General features: G+C 43.8%; 1 protein-coding gene across 10 annotated transcripts in view; it reads left to right on the top strand.

Moving 5' to 3' along the window:
- The window catches only part of fat1a (FAT atypical cadherin 1a), a 69599-nt gene that overhangs the window by 29132 nt on the left and 17789 nt on the right, over nucleotides 1-22678 (top strand). For 8 of the 10 annotated variants that reach the window (XR_011915380.1, XM_072384822.1, XM_072384826.1 and 5 more), the window contains exons 5-14: nucleotides 4190-4519; nucleotides 5235-5451; nucleotides 6458-6526; nucleotides 6950-7089; nucleotides 13093-13368; nucleotides 13592-13802; nucleotides 14275-18348; nucleotides 18930-19126; nucleotides 19236-19389; nucleotides 20521-20754. Coding sequence is in view for 9 of the 10 variants with exons in the window: in XM_072384822.1 (XP_072240923.1) it covers nucleotides 4190-4519; nucleotides 5235-5451; nucleotides 6458-6526; nucleotides 6950-7089; nucleotides 13093-13368; nucleotides 13592-13802; nucleotides 14275-18348; nucleotides 18930-19126; nucleotides 19236-19389; nucleotides 20521-20754 (5902 nt within the window). In the remaining variant the exon portion in view is untranslated. The remainder of the gene's footprint in view (nucleotides 1-4189; nucleotides 4520-5234; nucleotides 5452-6457; nucleotides 6527-6949; nucleotides 7090-13092; nucleotides 13369-13591; nucleotides 13803-14274; nucleotides 18349-18929; nucleotides 19127-19235; nucleotides 19390-20520; nucleotides 20755-22678) is intronic. The other 2 variants (XM_072384827.1, XM_072384825.1) reach the window with 1 other exon arrangement.

Here is a 22678-nt window from a genome sequence, read left to right as displayed (position 1 = left end):
GGAATACTATTCCCTCCTGTGCCACTGAAAAATGGTTGTATATTTTGGGCTTAACAAAATTGGATACCGGGGTCAAAAAAACCCAAATCTCCTTCCTCTGCTGGTTTGCTGAAGGCCTAGAATTGCTTCTTCCATGTGGGTTAGAGCTGTTTATTTATAAAGCTGGAGTTGGTGTCTTATGTAAGTTTATTACTAACTTTAATCAGATACGCAGATTTAAAGCATAATTGGCCAGAACCTTTGAGAAAAAAATAGCAAGTTGGATGTCTCTTTAAGTGTTTTATTGAATGTTGCACGTTCCCTCTTAATTTGAATATTTCGAGTTGGCGGGGTTGTTTCAAGCCAAAAGATTAAAAAGTGGGTGACTAAACAGAGTCTTAAAAGTTCTCTGAAACTATGGAGGCTAATGAATGTTTGTGCCTGCTGGTCACATGTTATTGGAAATTCAACAGGAAGCTCTTTATAGGGCTTCACATTCACGAAGCAGCACGGACCCTTAAACCCTGCAGAGCACATCAGACCGAAGTCCCAACCAGAACCCAATTCTTTATTTCTTTCTTTTCTTTTCTCTTTTTTTTTATTTTTTTTATAATGGCTTGTTGTAGGAGAAGAAACTAAACATGTGGGGCCATGTGAAACATGTGGAGCAATTAGAGTGGGGGCTGTGTCAGCATTGTTTGCACCAAATGCCAAGAAGAGGTGGAGGGAGCTGAGGGGGCCATCAGCTTTTATGATGAGACGGATGGGGGTTGGTAGTTGTCGTGTGTCTGTGTGTGAAACAGCGAGAGCTAAAAGCAGTGGGGGAATTTGAGAAAAGGCAAAGCTGCTCTTGTTGGTCTGAGTGTGGGCTCTAGCGGCAGGATCAGAGGCCTTCATCCTCGGAAGGAGGGGGGTGGGTAAATAGCAAAAGTGGGACATGCCAGGGCATGCTTAGTATTCAGGCCTGGGACTGCAGGGAACACGTTGTAGCGCCGAAGCAGAGGTGAATGGACTGTTCACATCTGTTGCCTGGAGCCTAAGCCAGCATGCAGTCTGGCCCATTTTACAGACGTTAGCTCTTATCCGATCCACTATTTATGATTAATCGGTAAGTGCACAAAAGGTGAAAAAAAAAAGAAGAAAAAGGTTATAATGGTGTACATTTTCAGAAAATGCCCTGCCGCTCTCTCCTCTTGGCGCAGCTAGAAAAACGCTGCATGACGCAGGTGTGATTGTTAGATCATTAGAGCGGGTTCTGATACTATTAACCCATCCAACATGCAGTTGGGACAAAGCATTAATCCAGCTTTAATGGCCGGGCAAATTAGATAGATGACACTTTAAAAAATGAAGGCGACATTTAAAAGCTTTTTTTCCCTTGCACATGCAATCAGGTGTTACCATGTTGCCATGCAAACACCGTCCGAGGTGCCTTCTCATTTGGGAAATCACAACTCCCAAAGTAGCTTTCAGAAGGTTATAACAACAGGAATAAGTGGCCCGCTGCAGTGCTTGGAAGATATTGAGTTTCGCAGTTTGCTTACAACTGCTGTGTAGCATTGGTTGTATCTGAAGTATGTGAGGAAAACACAATGTTTTCACAGATTATTTAAGTTACTGCTGATCTCCGAAATACATCATTTACATTTAGTCATTCAGGTATGTCAGATACAGTCTTACAATGTAGACAATTGGAACCCAACGAGTTGCCTCTGTTTCACAGTTTGCAGCTTTAGCGGTGCTGTACGGAAGCAGTGACAAAGGCCCGCTGATTTAGCATCTCTGTCTTTTGTGTAGTTTGACTTCTTTTCAGACAATGTTCCAAAGAGATCCACATGGCGATGAATAGCCGAGCAGCTACAGCATACATGCACACAATTACACAGACAGCAGTTTTGATGAGGTGTGGAGCTGGAGCGCCTACTTCATCGAAGTGCTTTGAATGACACTTAACTCAAGCAAATCAACTTTTACAGATGTTTTAGGGAACAATTGACATTGGGTATTCAGTAAGCCAAATAACAGAGTTGTTTCGCTGCATTTTCCACTACAAGGCAGAGGAAAAGCACTGACATATTGTATGATTCAGACATCCACACGCAGGTTTCTTGTCATCCTATTCAGCTGATTCTGCTCATGTGAATAGCACGGACAGCTGCAGACACAGTGTGAAAACACACGCTACTTTAGTTTTTACTAAGCTATGGCACCAAATGGTGTGTGCCTGGCATTGGACTCCTGGCTGTTTTTATTGAAGTACTTAGCAGATGGTTTTAAATGACTGCGACATTTGTTCTCCCCTTCTTTTGTAATTTGCAGCTTGAAGCTAGCAATGCTCACATTTCTGCCAGCACTCCGAAACATAATCCTCGATCCCGTTTTTTGTGGGACTCTAAAACATTTGTTTGTTTAGGTCAGCCTGTGGCTCTTTCCTTTTGATTAAGCCTCGCAGACTGTGCACTCGACTATCTAAAGTCACACTGACATGTTAAATCATGGCAGAAATGTTAAAAAGCCTTAGAGTGCCACCAGTAATACTTGATGTCACGCCTGACACGAATGCTGAGGACTTTCGAGGTTGAAGAAAAGCTCTCGGTCCTTTAGATGAGGGAAATACGTCTTAATGTTCACTGGCAGTTTAAAATCTTTGTGTGAGAGCTTGACAGTGAGCAGCAGAGTTGGAGCAGCTGGTGTTATCGGACTGAATGGATGCATGTGATTGAAATGAATTAGCTCTGGTGTGCTGTTCGCAGACACACTAGCTACTAATATTGTGATCACAGGCAAATGGATTACATTCTTTAGACCAAGAAAACAAATCCAATTCAACCACTGCAGACTACAGCTGAGATTCCTTGCTTTCCCCGCGATCCCCTCTGATGGTGCTTATTTGAGATGAATTATTACCAATGTTAAGTAGTTTAAAAAAGGTTTTCCTTTGTTATTGATGTAGTGTCTTGTTTAGTTCCATCTCAGTGTTGGAATTAGTGCACATAGCTACAGTTTCATTCATGAATAAGCAGCCAGATTAGTGCTTATTCGTTTAGTTTTTCTCAGTTCTTTAAAAAGATTCGACGATGTCAGATTTAAACAGTGGGTCTTTTTTTGGTGCTAGACATATCTGGAATGAGCATTACTCATGGAATCCTTTACCTGGACTTTGATTTGGCAGGTAGAGCGCTGGTAAAGTTGTTTATGTCGGCAGTTGTTGACTCACTCTGCAGCAGCAACAACTTAACCTGCTGGTTTCTCTAAAAGCTGGCATAGATTCAGTGATTCACTTCCCTTTCTCGAAGTGGGACCACAGAGGTGACAGCTTCTCAATAAATCTTTGGCGATTAGCCGGGCTGGCTGTTTTTCTTGAGATTGCAAAAATTGGGTGAGAGTTAAACCAGGAAACGTGGCTCCTTATATTACCCTGAGTGCATTTTTACCCGGCAGAAAAATCATTATTTTATTATAATTTCATTCCATCATTTTGGGGTTGGCTTCAGATTTTTAAAAATGCATCTTAGAATCGAGAAATCTCCTCTGAGAAATCTGGGTGTTCAGTATTGAAGCTATTAAGTAATTGGCATGAATTTTGTGTTTGCACAGCAAAAGACACAGAGCTGCTGTTTGAAGCTCCACACACACTGACATTCCACTTTAGTCCAATTAGTTTTTAACCGGGAGACAAATCACAAATTCACATCTGATGGACAGTTTGCGGCTCATTTTACTGCGTCAGAATGTTTCAGCAGTAGCCCGATATCGCTCCACCAGCTCCTGTTTCTCTTTTCAAATAAAAAGCGTGTTTTTGAATAAACCCCTGGCAGCAAAAATGACAAGAGATGCCTGTAATTTTAGCTCACAGCTAACTTAGTGGGAATGAAGTGGTTTGAAAGGATGATGGAAGGAGAAAGAAAGCGTCCTTTTGCTTCCTTTGTTTTATTAATTCTAGGCTTTGAAATGATGGATTTCTAGCACAGAGCGTCTTGATCTTAACAAATTCCAGGGATAGTTGTACATTGTATTCAATCACATTTTTCGACGTTATTCATTGTGTCCACTTCCAAAGCTACGACTATGAAAGAGAACAAAGAGGCTTTGTGAACTGAACTGATGAGAGTTAGTGGATGTGATTTAAAGCTGGCTGCATCAGTAAATATTAGCAGTCTTGTTGATACATTTCGTTGTCTAAAGACTTCTCTCCCCCCATTTTCCTCAGATCACCATTACCGACCAAGGTGTTCCTCCTAAATCCACCACCGTCCGCGTCATCGTCCAGGTCCTTGACGAGAATGACAACCGGCCATTGTTCTTGGAAAAGATCTATAAGATCCAACTCCCTGAGCGGGAGAAGCCCGAGAAAGAGAGAGCCATGAAGAGAGACCCAGTCTATCGGGTAATTGCATCCGACCGCGACGAGGGGCCAAATGCCGAGATCTCCTATAGCATCGAGGAGGGGGACGAGCATGGCAAGTTTTTTATCGAGCCCAAGACGGGCCTGGTGTCATCCAAGAAGTTCTCCTCTGCTGGAGAATACGACATTCTTACAGTGAGTATCTGATTCCAGGGCTTCATGCTGCCCTGTGTACATTTTTACAGCAGATGTTCATTTATTGTTTCACTCTTTTACTCTCCTCTTCCTCTGAAATCCTCTAACACATTTTGCTTCTCCGACCCCCCCTTTTTTATTAGTTTCTGTGTTTAAAAATGCAGGGAAAGTGTCAGAGAGAACCATTAAGTAGCCCAAAGGCACGCGGCATACGAGTGCAGGAAAAACCATTTGCAGGAGCATCCACTTCAAATGTTTGGGAGTGTGTTCCCAGCACCTGTCAACAAAATCTACTTAGGACAAAGATATCACAAGGACGCATATTTCCTTTTTGGCTGCGGTTGCACTGCTGTGGGGCCTCGGTTACCATGAGCCACATTTGTCAGCTTTTGATGTGACGTTATATTTGGGTTGTTGCCTGCGCTGTCACAATGTCACACAAGTATTCTTTCAGAGGATTATGGAAAAAATGAATTTGTGTATGAGGGTGAACATAAATGCTCGTGTGTATCTGTCGATCTGGGAGCCAAAATCTGTTTTTAACTCTAGTTTACTCATCAGAATAGTTTGATAGAGTTCACGGGGACACATAGTTTTACAGTTTACCTTTGAAGAACGTCAGGGAGATGATCTGCTGGAGAGCTCCACAGAAACTCTTATAGTGACGGAGTTGCGCACCTCTGTCTGACACGGACGTCCATTCCCTGCCTTCCAGATTAAAGCCGTGGACAACGGACGTCCTCAGAGATCCTCCACCTGCCGTCTGCACATTGAGTGGATTCCTAAACCAGAAGTTCCAGCCGACGCAGCTCCCCTGCGTTTTGAGGAGTCTCCCTTCACCTTTTCCGTCATGGAAAGCGATCCGGTGGCACACATGGTGGGCGTTGTTGCCACCGAGTCTTCTGATGTTACAGTGTGGTTCGAAATCACAGGTACTGCCTTTTTTCATGCTCATTCTGCTTGTGTGCAGGCATGCTTTATAAATGCTTACTACTGTAATATTGCTTTGTAGGTACAAACCCTCCTTAGTACTAACAATGTGTGTGATATTAATTGGCATTTGGACAATACTTCTTAAACAACTTTAGGTACATTAAGAGTTAAAGGTGTTGGCTGTAAAAAGACTGCATGGCAGTCACAGGTCAATTTTGAATATCCAAAATGTAGTTAATGGACAACAGTGATTGGAAGTTATTGTAGTTATTATGAGCCGCAGTCACAGCTAACACAAGCTTTACAATTTGCTGCTTTTCATCAGGTGTAATCCACTTTTACGAACCTGTTAAAAGCAACCAAAGTTGCAAAGTGGTCATATGGTTAGGTTTATGTGTTGCAGCTGGTAGCGTTTGCTCCAAAAAACATTTTTTAAGCATCTGCTGTTGTCATAACAACAGTGACAGTAACATTTTTGTAATGCAAAGGGGCAAGAAGGAAATAATTGGCTCCGGGTGGGAGAGCTGTTGTTGTCCCAGATGTTTGTGGGTGCACATTAAAAAGGGAGGCATGGCGCTTATTGAAATTCAGTGCAGGAGCTTCACTTGGAGCGAGATATTTAACAATAAGCCAGTTTGAGGGCCTGCTCCAAACTCCTGCTAAAGCAGAAAATGTTGACAAAGTTTAGGAAGCCCATCAGCCGCAAACTTTATGGATAATTTCCGCTAGCCTTTTGAGTTTCAATCTGTTTCCTTTCTTGAAATGTATTAAACAGCTGGGTCTTGTAGGACTCAGACCTAACTCTTCTCCTCTTTAAAGTGCCACTGTGCGCACGAGAAGATTTAAAACAACTTTGAAAATGCCTGTCTGTTCTCCTTTCCTCCAAGCCTGTTTTCAATCTAATCAATGTCTGACTGACACATCTCTTTCTTCTCTTCCCCTCTGTGCCTTTTCACTGCTTTCCCCTCTTCTCTGGAATGTTCTGTTTGGTTGGATTTTTGCAAGACGGCATAGAGGATTCTGAGATGTTTTACATTCTTCAGATGGCTTGTGACCACAACTGTACAGCAGAAGGTAGCTGCTGGGATCTCCTAATAGGCTGTATTAAGAGATCATCTGACATTTTCTGTTGGTGGTGTCTGTTGGTTGTGGTTGACTTGTGTTTTGCCCTGGGACGGATGCTGTGACCCCCCCCACCTTGATAAACCTCATTGTTACATATTCATCACGTTCCCTTTAAGTATCCATACCCCTGGTGTTTGGGTGAGATGCATGAAATGTCGGGGAGAATGTTTAAGTAAGCAGCCAGATCTAAACCAGTAGGTAATGGCGTTAGTGTCGGTGTATGTGTTCAGGGTCATCCTCAACATTATCAGAGCAGAACATTGATGTTTACACCTCCACGTCAGTGTTCCCATTTCATGTTTGTTCATGTTTGTGTGACGATTTCTCAGATTTTTTTCCCTTTGTCTTTTCTGCTGTTTGCCATGAACGAAGGTGGCAATTACGACAGCCGCTTTGACGTGGGCAAGGCCAGCGGAACCTTGATTGTTGCACGGCCCCTGGATGCTGAGCAGAAATCAAATTACAACCTGACAGTGGAAGCCACAGATGGGACACGAACTGTCAGCACTCAGGTAATCAAAACGCTAATGAAACGGTTGGAGGCTGATGAGGCGAACGCCGTGGTTCTGTTTTCCTCATGGGAGAAACAGCCAGAGTTAAGAGAAGGGTAATGAGTGAGGCTGCGGCCAAACTGTCCTGTTTGTTTGTACATGTTGATGTTGTCACTGCCCTCAACACGGGCTGAATTCTAACTGTTTAATGTAGATATTGTGGGCTGTGCTGCATCATCTCCTCTACAGGGCAGAAAAAGGTTTTGACATATTCTCCAGCACTTCGAAAGCATCATTTTATTAATCGGTGCTGATGGGAAATAGTAAAGATGACAAAAGTAATGATAGTGGAGTTACGTGAGGGGCTATTTCTCCGCCAGGCTCGGGAACTTTCTCAGAGACTTTTCTGTTGCCTGGCAACTTCAAAGTGACTCCAAGACTGCACAGTAGTTGCTCGTCGTACTTTTCACCACAGAGCCAGATTAGCTGTTTCTCCCAGCTTCTGGCCGTCATGGGAAAGAAAACTAACCATGGCTGCACTTTCATATTTACTGTACAAAAAGGCACCCTCTCACCAAATAAACTCAGAAAGCAAATGAATGTACTCGCAAAAAGTAATATGGATCAATACTCTGTTTCAGCTTTAGGAAGAACTACATTGTATAAATAAACATCATATCGTCAGTCAGCATTTTTCATTTGAACACTCAGCACCAATCCCCCCCTTTGTCTCATGTCTGGTGCTGAGCCGCTGTGACGATGGTACTGTTTAGCCAAAGGTTTTTTGTTTCAAGTGTGCATTCTTGAGCCCCCTCAACTCCTCCCGATGGCTGTGTCTGTCCCTGAACCAGTGACCCCCTCTCTTCCTTCGCTCTGAGGCCAACAGATCGGTTCAGCCTTTTCTTTGTTAAGCGCTAAATAACTAAATATGGAATCGTTGTGTCGCACTCCAGCTGATACCAAAGCTGAAGTGCTGTGATAAAGGCTCTTTAAGAATGCAAACTGTCTTCGGGTTTTGTTCAGATGGTCATGCCTTGTCCATGAGATTTTGACCGTTTTTACATGGTAGTTTGGGTCATACAGGAATGGCGACATTCAAAATGTTTTGTCCTTTGTCCTCAAAGCAGCGCTTCAGAGAACTGTAGCAGGAAAAGAATCTATTTGTTGTCACTCTGTATGAATAAAGCCTTTCATCATCTGGCTGCTGTGCTCCACTGAGCTTTGGATAAAGCGCCGCCTTCACTGGCATTTTGGAGCTCATCCGCGGAAGGTCCTTCACTTGAGTGCAGAAACCTTAAAAACAGCCACCAAATTTCTGTTTCCTCAGTTACTGTTTCCCCCCTCTGTTAAGCTCTTTCTTAAAAGCCTTGGCAACTGAGGGCTCTTTAAAAGCCTCTCAACATTACGGGATGCGGTGACATTTTAAGTCAAATTAATCACATTTAAAGGTTAACCTACTCGAAAGGTCTAATTGTCAGCGCTGCTGCTTTTTCGGGATGACTGTAGTTGCAATCTTTCCCTGTAAAAAAAAGGAGGATTTCATTCAGACCAGCTTTATAAACACAGAAGGCACTTTTAATTGTTTTGTGTAATAACAGTATCCTTAAATAACTTGATAGACAAATGAAAGATTGTCAAAGACAAAAGCCTTGACTGCATTTAAGCTCATCTCCTGTTTATAATCTCACACAAGACTCACTTCTTCTATCCAAAGTGTCAAAATGGTCTTTATGGATGACGGAAAAGCGTGAATTTGATGAGCTGTTTGATGACCAGCTTTAGACAACGAGAGAAATAATCCTTTTGTTTGTTTTTTTTGTGTGTTTAGAAATAGATATTTGCCTTTGCAGCCTTCACACATTCAGCATATTTGACATAAAGGAAACAGCGTAGCATCAGTCCATTGACTTAATTAGATAATCTTTAAGTCTTAAATAGCTGAAGGACTTAGAATACAGTGTGATAAGGCAGGTTTTAAGGAAGGGCCTGTTGCATTTTCCGTGGCCACCATGGATTGTCGCGTGGAAACTGAGGTCGAGGCGAGTTGTGTTCTGTTGGTTGCAGCCTTCAGTTTAGCCAGATATCACTAAAACCTACACTCTTCCTATCCTTGCTGTTTTCACTCATTGTCTTTTTAATGCAAGCGAGAACTTTTAAACCTCCTGTTAACTCCTTTCTCCCGTACAGCATCGGGATTAATTGCCAAACAGTTGCTTTGAAACACTGTAACATGATTTGCATTTTACTTGAGTAACAAAGTGTTGTTGGATAGTCGGCGTCCCCATTTTTGTGATTCCACAATGAAACGCATCACTGAAGACATCCTGCAGGAGAGCACATGCAGAAGGAGATTATCAGCTGTTTGTTACTGAGCAGAAATGAGTTTCCTTTGGGGACTGTGTGTTTATTTTGAAACAACTAACACGGATTTTCAAAGCAAATTAGAGCTACCCAGTCACACACGCAGCATACCTCGTGAAAGCTGGAAGTTTGACTTATCTGTTCCTCAAATCAAAGTCATGTAGAGGCTGTGCTGCCAGACAGGCTGGCCTATTTTCTACCTCGTTGGAATGTTTTCTTCTCCCGCTCCTCTTTCACTCTCAAGTCCTCATTGTATTTCTTCACGATTGTCAGCTTTTTGACAATCTCTGCATTTACCGACCGGCCAGGCTTGCAGGATGGATGATTACTCTGTTTAGATTAGAATAAAGTGCAAACAAGAGTGCTGGACCTCTGTGGGTAGTGGGCAGCGTTAATCCTGTTTTGGGAACATGTTGGATCGCTCGGTGCCAGTGGCCTCCCTTTGTACAGAACCTGCCACCTGGCAGGAGGGCTTCCTCTCCTACGCATGGCACAGGAGGACAGCAAGCTCACTGAAAGCTCTCTCATGCACTGTTCTGGACACAGCACAAAAGATTCTCACTATTCAGGTGGCTCATGTCAGTTTTTGTTTCTGAAAACGCAACGTACATTTTCAAATTTCGGCGATAAACCGAGGTAAACATTAATAATGAACTAATAGACAGACAAACCCGACCCTCTCGAGGCTCCAGTGGTGATTCTGGCCTCCGGGAGGTCTGCAGAAAACAGTTGAGGCCATTCTGTTGTGTGCTTTCCATTTAACCGTCCTAATTCTCTGAAGGCGTCTCAGAAGGATCAGCTGATGTAGACAAGGGGAGCCGCATTCCAGCCCGGGCACCTCATAGCCAAGAGCTGTGCCAACAAGGCAGCCTCGGCATGCAGCCCAGCCTCCCTTCCCCTTCTCCAGCTATATGACATCCTCCTTGGCTGTGCAGAAGTACCTCAAGCTGTTCTGCTCACAATCTGTTCTTGGTCTCCTGTTTCTCATGTTGTCTCAGTCCACTTTACAAAGGCTCTCTTTATGTCTCACTCAAACGTTCGGTTTAATCGGCCACAGTGACATATTTTTTTTCTACCCTGAGTATCCAAGCCGATTATTGCATCTAGAACCCTGTTGCATTTCAGTCTCAGCCACTGCTTTTGTTAGTGTATTTCTTTCATTTTTAACTCCCAACTCGTGTTCTCTGCATATGACCATTTCCCCGAGCTTTCTTTGGGTTTTCATTATCTTACCCTTATTCCGCCCTCACAGCACTTCTTTTTTAATCTTTGGTATCTCCATCTGCCACGTCTGGGTCTCAGTCCCACTCTTTCTCCTCCTGAGCATTCCTTCAGGAAGCCTTTGCACAAAAAAACTTCAGAGTTTTTTCCTCTACACTAGCATTTCTAACACAGTCAGACTGCATCATGCTGGTTTGTGATGTTTGGGGCAAAGTTCCTTTGAAGTGCTGTGGAGTCTCTTTGCAAAGGGAATGGCAGGTTTGCGTGCATATGAGGGGGTGAATAGCCTTTTGTGGGCTTTATAAAAGGAATTGGAACAGTACATCGCAGAATCAACTCCACTGACCAGGTTCCGTTCCTTTCAGCTTCTCTACGGCACTATCAGTCCTTTCCACCTTTCTAGCTATTCACAAGACATGTTATCTGACGCCGGCCACATTGAGAGACATTGCACTGGCTCTTTGTGTGGATGTACACGTGAAGATGCACACTTTATGAGCTTGCATCAATGTGTGGGAGGTTGGGTGTGTGTGTGTAGACTGGATTTTCAGACATCAGGGATCTGGAGCGCTGTGACGTCTGGCATCACATGAGAAGGCTCTCTTGGGATGAGAGAGATTGTCGTGCTGCTGGTTGCTCGGGATGGTTTGCTTTCCTCGAGTTAGTCTCAATTCATAGAAATGTATTCATTTTATTATACGGGTCCCAATTAGCCCTGTGATAAGGTTTGTTTATGACACAAGAGTTACGGAAAACAAGCACCGACGGACAGCATGCATCCCAGCGCTCCCCCTGCAAGATGACATCTGTGAGCCTCAGCAGCCATGCCAACATCACAGCACACAACAGATTGTGAATGTTATCAGTCCTGTCAGGTTGAGTCTATATTTGTCTCTGGTATCATCTCACAGCGCTCAACAAGCAGTATTATGCCCACGAAAGCCAGTGGACAGTTGTTTTGAGCAGAGATCTGACAAACCCTGGTTAGCTAGAGAGCTGTCACCAGGTCAAGGCTTTTGTGTCCACAGCCCCCTTAAGTGTCCCTGCACCAAGCAGCTCAACTTCCACCGTTCCCTTATGGGACATCACCCCCTGGTGTCTGGTATGCAGGTGTCTAATCTGGGCTGATCCCTTTGTTCCCCATGTTTGGCAACGGTAGAAGCCCCTCGCTGGTCTGGCAAGCAAAGATGGCATTCCAGCAGCTCTCCATAATCCTCTGTCGGAAGTCCAGTAGACGAGTGGCTGCTGTTGATAAAACAAGCTCCCGGTGGAATTTTACAGTTTGGGAATGGTAAATTCTTTGTTTTGTTTATATAGAAGAAGAAAAAACAACATAACACACACGTAGACCTTTTTTTTTTTTTGCTGTCCAAAGCGAAAATCACATGTGAACAAACTGCTTTACAGATGTGAATCTGAGTGGTTGCTTGTCAGAAAAGTAAATCTGCACAACGTGGACACGACTCAATCAGCTGCTCCTGCACAGGCATCAAAGTGTTGCTTTTGCTACATTGTAGCATGTATTAACTTAGATTATGTCATATTTATTATTGCAGATAAAGTTTAAAACGTGTGTGTGTGTGAAAGAAAAGGATGAAAAGACTGAATTTTAGCTGTATTTACCACAGATGCTCGTCTATTGTTCTAATCACTGGGTTATTAGAGAAATGCTGTTGCATGCTTTTTCAAACGTATCCCACTTTGTTCACTAAGACCAAAAAAGTGGAGCACATCAGTCCAGCTCTGAAGTCTTTACACTGGCTGCCTGTCCATCAGAGGACAGACTTTAAAGTTCTGATGCTGGTCTATAAAGCTCTGAATGGTCAAGGACCAAAATACATCAGTGACCTCCTGACCCACTATGAACCCTCCAGACCCTTCAGGTCATCTGGATCTGTTTTTTTATCAGTTCCCAGAGTCAAAACCAGACATGGAGAAGCTGCATTCAGCTTCTATGCTCCACATGTCTGGAACAAACTCCCAGAAAGCCTCAGATCAGCTGAAACACTCAGTGTATTTAAGTCCAGGTTTTAAAGTCTATTTTCAGCTGCATTTGAAAGCTGAGTTTCAAAATGGACTCATATTTTAACTATTCATTTTATCTGTCATATATATATATTTTTCTGATTTTATCTATTGTTCTTATTTCTTTCTTTTGTTGAAATTTTAAATCATGCTTTTTATTTCTTCTGTTTTAATGTCTCTGTAAAGCACTTTGAATCACCTTGTTGTTGAATTGTGCTATACAAATAAACTTGCCTTGCCTTACAACGATATTGAAGAAAAAACAATTTTTCACTCAGTCCATTAACCTCTGAAACGTCTGAATTTAGAAAATACTCTTTAGTCCCTAAATACTTTAGTCACTAATACTCCCCGGTGCTGTTTTCACATGCGTGATTTTGGAAATGACCGGAGAATGTTTTTTTTCCTCTCGTTTAGGTGCTCATCCGTGTCATCGACACCAACAACCACCGGCCAGAGTTCTTTAATCAGGTTTATGTTACGAACGTTCCCGAAGACAAACCAGCCGGGACCGAGGTCCTGCAAATCAGCGCTACGGACAGAGATGAGAAAAACAAGCTGACCTTTACACTCCTGAGCAGCACGGATCCCTTCAGCCTGAGAAAGTTCCGCTTGGACCCAGGAACGGGCACTTTGTACACGACTGAGCCGCTTGATCATGAAACCATGCATCGTCACGTCCTCACTGTCATGGTACGAATCAGTAAGCACTCACAAATGAACGATGTTGTCCCAGAGCTAACTCTGTTCCTACATATGACCTAATAGTCCATTTAAGCTAGAAAAAGAAGCCATGAAATCAAGTGATGGTTGTTGTTTTCTTATGCTACTCTTGGGATGAAATGTCCCTCGAGAGGCCCTCATGCTCCTCTGTTTTTCTCCTGGTTCACTTTTTTTATCAATTTCTTTTTTCCAGGTTCGAGACCAGGACATTCCAGTGAAGAGGAATCTTGCACGCGTTATTGTCAACGTGGGAGACGCCAATGACAACGCACCCTGGTTCATAGGGACACCTTACTCTGGCCGTGTGTTTGAATCCGCTGCCGTAGGCTCAGCAGTGCTGCAGGTCACTGCTCTTGATAAAGATAAGGGCTACAATGCAGAGATGGTCTACAGCATAGAATCAGGTAAACGCTCCCTGAGTTACTGTGTAAGTCAGTTGAGTCGCTCTTGCCTGGTATTTTTTATTTTTTTTAACTCATAGCAGAAAGCCTTCATTGTAAGATAAAATACATTAAATCAGCCCATTAAGAATGCATGAGTCATATCAGTCCTGCTGCCCACTGGATCCTGCTCATGAATGAAATATTTTACAAAGACCATGGAAATACTGAAAACTTTGTTTAGAGGATCTCCAGTGTGTGGGAGATGGGCGGATCCCTCAGAGTTTCCCATGATGATTTTCTCCTACAATAAGAAGCAAGACACACGCTGTAGTTAGTCTGTTGTCTGGAGATATGCATATTTGAAATAGCTGAGAGGAATTTATGCTTTTTATTTTGAGTCTGCCTTAGGGAGGGAATAGCAAACAATGTTAAAACTTCCTGGTTCAACGTGTGGAAAATAATATGTTGTTCTCTCATCTTTTCTGTCTCGCAGGAAATGTTGCAAACTCCTTTGCTATCGATCCGGTCCTTGGAACAATCACAGTGGCCAAAGAACTCGATCGCAGCAGCAAGACGGCATTTGAGCTCATCGTAAAGGCATCCGATAGCGGCACCCCACCGCAGTCCACGACCACCGTTGTCAATATTGTCGTCACAGTTTCTGACAACGCAGCCCCCAGATTCACTGAGAATCAGTTCTCCGCAGAAATCAGTGAATCGGCACCTCCGGGAAGTTTCGTGGGCTCCATCACAGCCCTCAGCCAGTCGTCGGTCTTCTATCAAATAAAAGAGGGCAACATCAACAACGCGTTTGATGTAAATCCAAATTCAGGAGTGGTTGTAACACAGCAAGCTTTAGATTATGAGACCATCTCTCAATACAAGCTCGTCATACAGGGCACAAACATGGCTGGACTTGCCAGCAACGCAACACTTATGATCCATTTAAAGGATGAGAACGACAACGCTCCAGTGTTCATCCAGAAGGAATTCAAGGGCGTAATCAGTGAGTTGGCCCCGGTCGGTAGTGTCGTTCTAACCCAGGAAAACACCCCTTTTGTCATCCGTGCCTCTGATGTTGATTGTGACCAGAATTCCAGGCTCATTTATCAAATTGTTGAGCCTTTTGCTCATAACTATTTTGCCATTGACTCAAGCACTGGAGCCATCAAAATCACAACAGTTTTGGATTATGAACAGAGGAATGTTTTCCACTTCACAGTTCAGGTCCATGATTTAGGAACGCCGCGACTGTTTGCAGAGACCGCGGCCAACGTGACCATCGAAGTGATTGATGTGAACGACTGCTCGCCGGTTTTCAGTCAAGAAGTGTACGAAACTGCCATTATTGTGCCAACATACAAAGGGGTGGAAGTAATCCAAGTTAATGCCACAGACGCAGACTCTGGGCCTAACTCCAAACTCCTCTTCTCCATCTCTGAGGGAAATATTGGTGACAAATTTAGAATGGATCCGGTGGCAGGCATCATCTCTATTCAGAACGTCACGCAGCTCAGGAGCAGATATGAATTAAAGGTTAGGGTTTCTGATGGAAGGTTTGCCTCTGTTGCAACTGTGAAGATCAGTGTGAAGGAAAACAAGGGGAGCAACATGAAGTTTACCCAGGAGTCCTACAAAGCCTACATCCAAGAAAATTCCTCTGACAAGAAAACACTAGCAGTCATTGCTGCCATTGGGAACCAAGTGAACGAGCCTTTGTTCTATAGGATTTTGAACCCTGACAGCAGGTTTAAAATCAGTCGCACGTCTGGGGTTATCTCAACAACCGGCATTCCATTTGATCGTGAAGTACAAGACACATATGACATTGTTGTTGAGGTCACTGGAGAGGACACAACTGAAGATGCTGCTCATGTTTTAGTCACTGTGATCGTGGAGGACGTAAATGACAACAAACCTATGTTTGTGAACCTTCCCTATCACGCCCTGGTCCAAATGGACGCAGAGGAAGGCCACGTCATAAGACAGGTCACAGCGGTGGACAAAGACGTGGGCCAAAACGCAGATCTTCATTATTACCTAAAGGAGCATCAAGAGCACTTTGAGATTAGCCAGCATGGTAAAATCTTGCTCAAAAAGAAGTTGGAGAGAGACTCACTCAACACAGACTTCATCATTGTTGTTGTGGCAAAGGATAATGGAGAACCACCTCTCTCAGCAGCAGTAGAAGTGCCAGTAACAGTGGTGAACAAAGCAATGCCTGTATTTGAGAGGCCTTTTTACAGCATTGAAATCCCTGAAAACATGCAGTTACACTCCCCGGTGCTCCATGTGCAGGCCAATGACTCTGAAGGCCCTCGCATTGTGTACACCATCTCCGAGGGAGATCCTTTCAAACAGTTCTCAATAGATTTCAACACTGGAGTCATTCATGTGATCCAGCCTTTGGACTTTGAGACTCATCCTGCCTATAAGTTAAATGTAAGAGCCACAGACTCCCTGACTGGAGCGCACTCTGAGGTGTTTGTTGATATCATACTGGAGGATGTAAATGATAATGCCCCTGTGTTCATGTCAAAGGCCTATTACGCCAATATTTCTGAGGCCTCTGTTATCGGTACATCGATTTTGCAGGTAGATGCCAAAGATTCGGATACTGGCAATAACAAGGAAGTATTCTTTCAATTGGTTGAGGAAAGGGGGAAGAGTTCGGATTATTTCACCATTGACCGTGACACCGGAATAATCTCCACAGCTAAAGTTCTCGATCACGAGGAGAATCAGCAACACAAGCTGAGAGTCCGCGCAGTGGACGGAGGGGTTCCAGCCCTCTCCAACGACGTCATCGTGACGATCGACGTCGCTGACCTGAATGACAACGCTCCCGTGTTTACAGAGCACACCTACACAACCACCATCAGCGAATTAGCCCCACGTGGACACTTTATCAGTCAAGTCCAGGCGTCGGATGCTGACAGTTCAGATATTAACAGGTTGGAGTTCTCGATTATCTCTGGAAACGAAGAACAAAACTTTGCCATCGACAAACAAACCGGTGCCATCGTCATTTCAAACCACCGCCGGCCGCATTTGCAGCCTCTTTACAGTCTTAATGTGTCGGTGTCAGATGGCGTGTTCAGAGGCTCAGCACTCGTTATGGTGACAGTTATTGGCGCCAACTTCCACAACCCCACGTTCTCCCAGACGGACTATTTGGTAGAGCTAGTCGAGAACTCTCCCGTTGGTACTCTGGTAGCAGAGGCACAGGCGGCTGATGAAGATGATGGCATTTATGGACAAATATCTTACCAGATAGTCAATGACTTTGCAAAAGAAAAGTTCTCCATTAACGAAAAAGGAGAGATTTTCACTCTTGAAAGCCTTGATCGTGAAAATACAGTTGAGAAGGTTATCCCCATCTCCCTGCGAGCTCAAGATGGTGGTGGAAATGTAGGCTTTTGTGTTGTCAATGTCATCGTCACGGATGCAAATGACAACGCGCCGCAATTCCGAGCAGCTGAGTACAAAGCCACTATTGCATCAGACGTTCCAAGAGGAACCTCTGTGCTTAAAATTGCAGCTTCAGACATGGATGAGGGGAGTAATGCTGACATTGAGTATTCACTCGAAGCAGATGTCGAAAATGTGGGGGAGAATTTTGAAATCCACAAAACCTCTGGAGTCGTTATTACCAAAGAAAGCCTCATTGGACTTGAAAATGAGCTGTATGCATTCTTTGTGAGGGCAAAGGACACTGGGAACCCACCCAAGCATTCAGTTGTCCAGGTTTACATCAGGATTGTCTCATCAGAAACACCAATTCCCAAATTTGCTGAACCATATTATCGGTACACTGTGGCTGAGGACCTTCCCATTGGGACAGAGATAGATGTGATTCAAGCTGAGGGCGAGCAGCCACTTGCTTACAGCCTTGTGAAAGGCAACACCCCCGAGAGCAATGAGGATGAAGTGTTTGTTGTAGATAGAGACAGTGGGGCCTTGAAGCTTCAAAAGGGCCTTGACCACGAGACCACCAAATGGTACCAACTGACTTTGCTCGCCCAAAGCAAATATGAGAATAACGAGATTGTTGCATCTGTAAACGTGAATGTCCAGGTGAAAGATGTCAATGACAACAAGCCGATCTTTGAAGCGGACCCTTACGAGGCTGTCACTGTGGAAAACCTCCCGAGCGGTGCTCAAGTGATTCAAGTCAAAGCCACCGACCTGGACTCTGGAGCCAACGGCCGTGTCGTCTACAGCCTCGACCCCAAGCGGAACTCACAGGAGATCTCTGAGCTGTTTGCTGTAAACAGCGAAAGCGGCTGGGTGACCACCTTAAAGGAGCTGGACCGCGAAAACACGGACAAATACACAATCGCCGTCCTTGCCACAGACCAAGGCGACGCGGTTCAACACATTACCGGCACCTCGGTGGAGGTGAGGGTGGCCGACGTGAACGACAACCCACCGCGCTTCACTGCAGAGATCTACAAGGGCACAGTCAGTGAAGATGACCCGCCTCCCAGCGGGGTGATAGCCATCCTCAGCACCACAGACAGCGACTCGGAAGACATTAACAAACAAGTGAACTACTTCATCACAGGTGGGTTGTTACTGTTTTCTAAACTGATAACAATCAATTAGCTCAGAGTTTGCTCCTTTTTTGTGTCACAGTTTTTACAAACAAAGCTCAGAGGGGGATGGTCAGTTCATGCCGCTTCACATGATGATAATATCAAATGTTTTTGAACGTCTCACAGTCTTACCGTCTCCTAATCTGGCCAAGCTCTTGATAGATATTTTGGCCACGATGCAACATAAATGTGTGATTGTCTGAAAAGAAATACCTTTAATTAGACTGGGGAAAAGGCCGGTGCCAATTAGCAAGTGTGATTAACTGTGCCAGGTCTGTAAATATCAAGAGGAATTAGAAATTAGCTGTATTGTTATGTAACAGATACGCTCTTTTTTCTTGGTTCGCCGGATTACTTGTGTACCGGTGATGATTGCTTTGGAAGTGACAGTTTGCTTTGTGAGGTAGCTGTGAATAAGTCTGCATTTGTTAATATGTTTGTTTGAGTAATTACTGATTTAGTGGGATAGAGCTTATTAATGGCTCCGGCCGGGTCCTGCTTCTGAATCGTTGGCTGTGCTACAGAGGTGTCTATCTGTATCACCAAACAGGAGGCGACCCGCTCGGCCAATTTGCCATTGAACACATTCAGAATGAATGGAAAGTCTCTGTCAGGAAGCCCCTGGACCGCGAAGTGACGGACAATTATCTTCTCAACATCACTGCCAGTGATGGCATCTTCACTGCCAAAGCCGTTGTGGAGGTCAAGGTGCTGGATGCCAATGACAATGACCCAGTTTGTGAAAAGGTATTGTCCACTTGTGGTGATTTCTATTGGTTGTGCTCATTTCGTCCTGGAATCCACTTCAATTTCCTCCCCCCTCCTCCTCTTTTCTGTTGCTCCGCGCGTCCTCCAGTCTGTCTACAGTGAAAGCGTCCCAGAGGACTCCCCGGCTGGCAGGCTCATCTTGCAGGTCTCTGCCACAGATGCTGACATCCGCTCAAACGCCCAAATCTCTTACGAGCTCCAGGGAGCTGGATCCGAACTGTTCATCATTGACTCTGACACAGGTGCGTATCTATGCAGTAACGGGCATTTGTTCAAAATAGGGCAGCAATCGTGTGATATTTTATGAAAAAAACGTCACGAATAATAGATTCTATATGAATAATTTGACTGAATTATCACAATACCATCTGTGTTGGATGGTATTGTGATAATTAAGGAGCAGTGTGTGGGACAGTCGCGTTACAGGCTGTCATGAAATACTCCTGAGCCTCAACTTTGAGGAACAAAATCTTAAAAAGCAGGTCGGTGTGACAGCAGTTTAAAATTCTACATAGAAAATGTGCGATCCCGCTGCAAGATGTTTTTGTATGATTTATCGTCAGCGGGAGAGCAGAATTTTACCCAGTTTTTGTTGGCCTATTCATTTTTAAAAGGGCCCAGAACACATCCGCCCACGCAGGACTGCAGAAATCCTTGATGTGGCATTAAAGTACAGAGATGCAAACTTCTAAACTTCTCTGGAAACGATTCCTTCCGGGAGACGTTCTAAATAAGACCTCCCAAGTAGCTGCTGGGGTGAAAAGCGGAAACGCAATCAAAAGTCAACACAACCCTTGGTAATCAAACCAACCTGCTTTTAAAATGAAGGCCAAATAAAAGCGTAAACACAGAGCAAAGTGGGCTTGTAGATTTCAGCAGCTGCACAGCACGTTTGCAGTCGCACAGAAAGAGAAAAGGGCAGCAGTGTCATCCAGCTTTCTTATGGCACAGCTCAGTATTAAGTTTCCAGTGCTACTGTTTTGGAAATGGAATGCTTTTTTTTCCTTATATTTCCAGGGCAGAACTCTATTATTGCAGATTAGGATTGCCAACAGGCTCTGGAGTTTTCCAGAGAGGCTGTGGTAATATTGGCTGCCTCACTTCCTAGGACACTTTCAAACTGCTTTTTGCTGCCAGCTCTCATGTTTTCCTTCATTACCCCCCTCTCTATGCCTCTCATTACCTCCTCCTGTGCTTCGAGAACTTATTCATTCCCCTTGCTTCTCTCTTGAAAGCCCCTAGTAGTTTTTTTTTTTTTTTTTGGTTATTAGACAGAGGAAGTAGGCGGGTTGCAGTGCTTTCAAGTGTACATGCTTAGTTAATTAATTAGTTACAAATGCATATCTGAGTGAAGTATGTGTGCATGACTTTAGGGGAACTGAAGACCTTGGAACCTCTGGACAGAGAGGAGCAAGATGAACACAAGTTCAAAGTGCGAGCGATGGATGGAGGAGGGCGGTACTGTGAAGCTGACATCCACATCACGGTGGAGGACGTCAACGACAACCTGCCACAGTTCTCATCCGACCCCTACACCATCACAGTCTTTGAGAACACTGAGACGGGCACGTTTGTTGCAAAACTGCTGGCAAACGATCTTGATTCTGGTGAGAAATTCTGTTCCTAATCATTCTTAATGACTCGGCACCCTTTACAGAAAATCAGATGATGACAGCGACCTGTTACAGTCGATTCTTTTTCCCTTCTATTTCTATTCATTCAAAGTTTAAAGTTAAATCTGCTATAGAGCAGTTAAAGTACGGGGCAACTTTACTGCTTTTTATTCAGCTGAGTTTGTTTGAGATTAATGACAACTTTAATCCATCACCTACTGACAGAGGGTTGACTCACATTACAGTACACAGTAGTGTTACATAATCCTCCCTCAGCTGCCAAACTTCATCATAAGAGGACAGGCTTACCCCTCAGAATAAAGTCATTTCAACTATCCCCCGAAAGCTTCTTATTTCAGCCACTTAATTTATGCAGCTGATTAAACTGATTCCAGTTTCATGAGAAACTCTTCGACTAAAGTTTATTTTTTTAATGTTAACAGTTGAGTTGTTTTAAACAAGAATCCTGCGAAAAGGGTCTTTATTACAAGAAAAGGATGTTACAGGGAAAAAAGGCGCGCATTTTCGTCTTCATTGATCCACAAATAAGACCTGGATCACCAGTTCTAGTGACTTCAGTTTCAGGAAGATTTAAAAAGAAAAAATATATATACTTCATACGCTTTGAAATGCTGAACATCAGTTTGTCTTCAGCCACATACTGAGTCAGCATGAGGAGAGGTCTGAAGCTCGGCCGCACTGTTTTAGTCTAAGGCAGCGTTTTGGTGAATGGTCAGTTAAACTCCAGGTTCCCATTTAGAAACAATGCAGTTACCACACTTAAAGCGCACATGGGCACTGGCAAAATAAGCACTATTTACCAGAGCACCATAAGGATGGCAGGCTACAATAACGGTGAGTATCACGGAACCTGCATTAGAGCCATGAGAGTTCTGAAGGAAAGTTTCTGGTGTTTCAAAGAGAAAGAAGACCCGGCAGTCAGATAGAGGACAATTTAAAAAAGAAAGCGATGTGCAGGAATGATAAACAGTAAGCAGAAGATGCCATTGTTTGTGTATTTTGTCTTATTACCAGGAAGCAGAGACAGAAGTTCTGGATTGCTTGTTTACGTGTCCCTAACAGGGCATTTCAAAGACTTAAATTCTCTTTTATGTTCATTAATGTTAGAATTAGCTCGTAGAAAGACATTACAGACGCTGGAGACTCACAGAAATCTGCTTTAACTCAGCTTTAGTTTTTTTCAGCAATAAAATTTAATTGCTAAACAAGACTCTCTCAAATTCCTGTACAATGTGCTTAAGTGCAATTAACAGCAACCCAGTGCATTGCCCCAGGTCACAATAAAACCGTGCTCTCAGGTGATTCAAGAGTATACTTCAGAAACAGTCGTTAGCATCGGGGCTCGTGCATATTCATCATGGTTCAGCCGACTCGCTGTGCACTTATTAACGTTTTGCTGTGGAAATGCAACCCGCTAAAAGGAAGAGGGGAAAGAAAACGTGAAATTTTATGAAAGATCAACCCCTCAAATTAAAAGCTCCATTACACTCTAATGAAATTCTTCTCTCTTCAAGCTAAATTCTCAAAAGGGATGATTGCAATTTTCCATTTGCCTTGTGCGAAACCATGTGGCCGCATATTTATCTCAGGCGTCTCCTCCTTCCAGCAAACACTGACAATTTCTTAGAAGCTCACACATGGATAGGTCTGAGAGCTTAAATCAGGCTATTTAACAGTCTCTTCAGACTTTTTTTCTTCTTTCTGGTGGACCTGCTTTTCCAGCTTGTACTCTGAGCTTAGTGAAGCAGGACCCCCAAGCTTTAAGAGCCTTTTCAGATGGTGACTGACAGAGAATCGACACCGTCTGTCTCTTTCTGTTCTCCTCCCCCCTTTTTATGAGGGGGAGGGGGCAGCTGACAGCCTGATAGAATGAAAGGAATGCTAGAAATGAAAATCC

The sequence above is a fragment of the Leuresthes tenuis genome, unplaced genomic scaffold, assembly GCF_036924035.1.
Source record: "Leuresthes tenuis unplaced genomic scaffold, fLeuTen1.0.hap1 SCAF_4, whole genome shotgun sequence".
Taxonomy (NCBI): Eukaryota; Metazoa; Chordata; class Actinopteri; order Atheriniformes; family Atherinopsidae; genus Leuresthes; species Leuresthes tenuis.
This window is presented reverse-complemented; position numbering and strand designations above follow the sequence as displayed.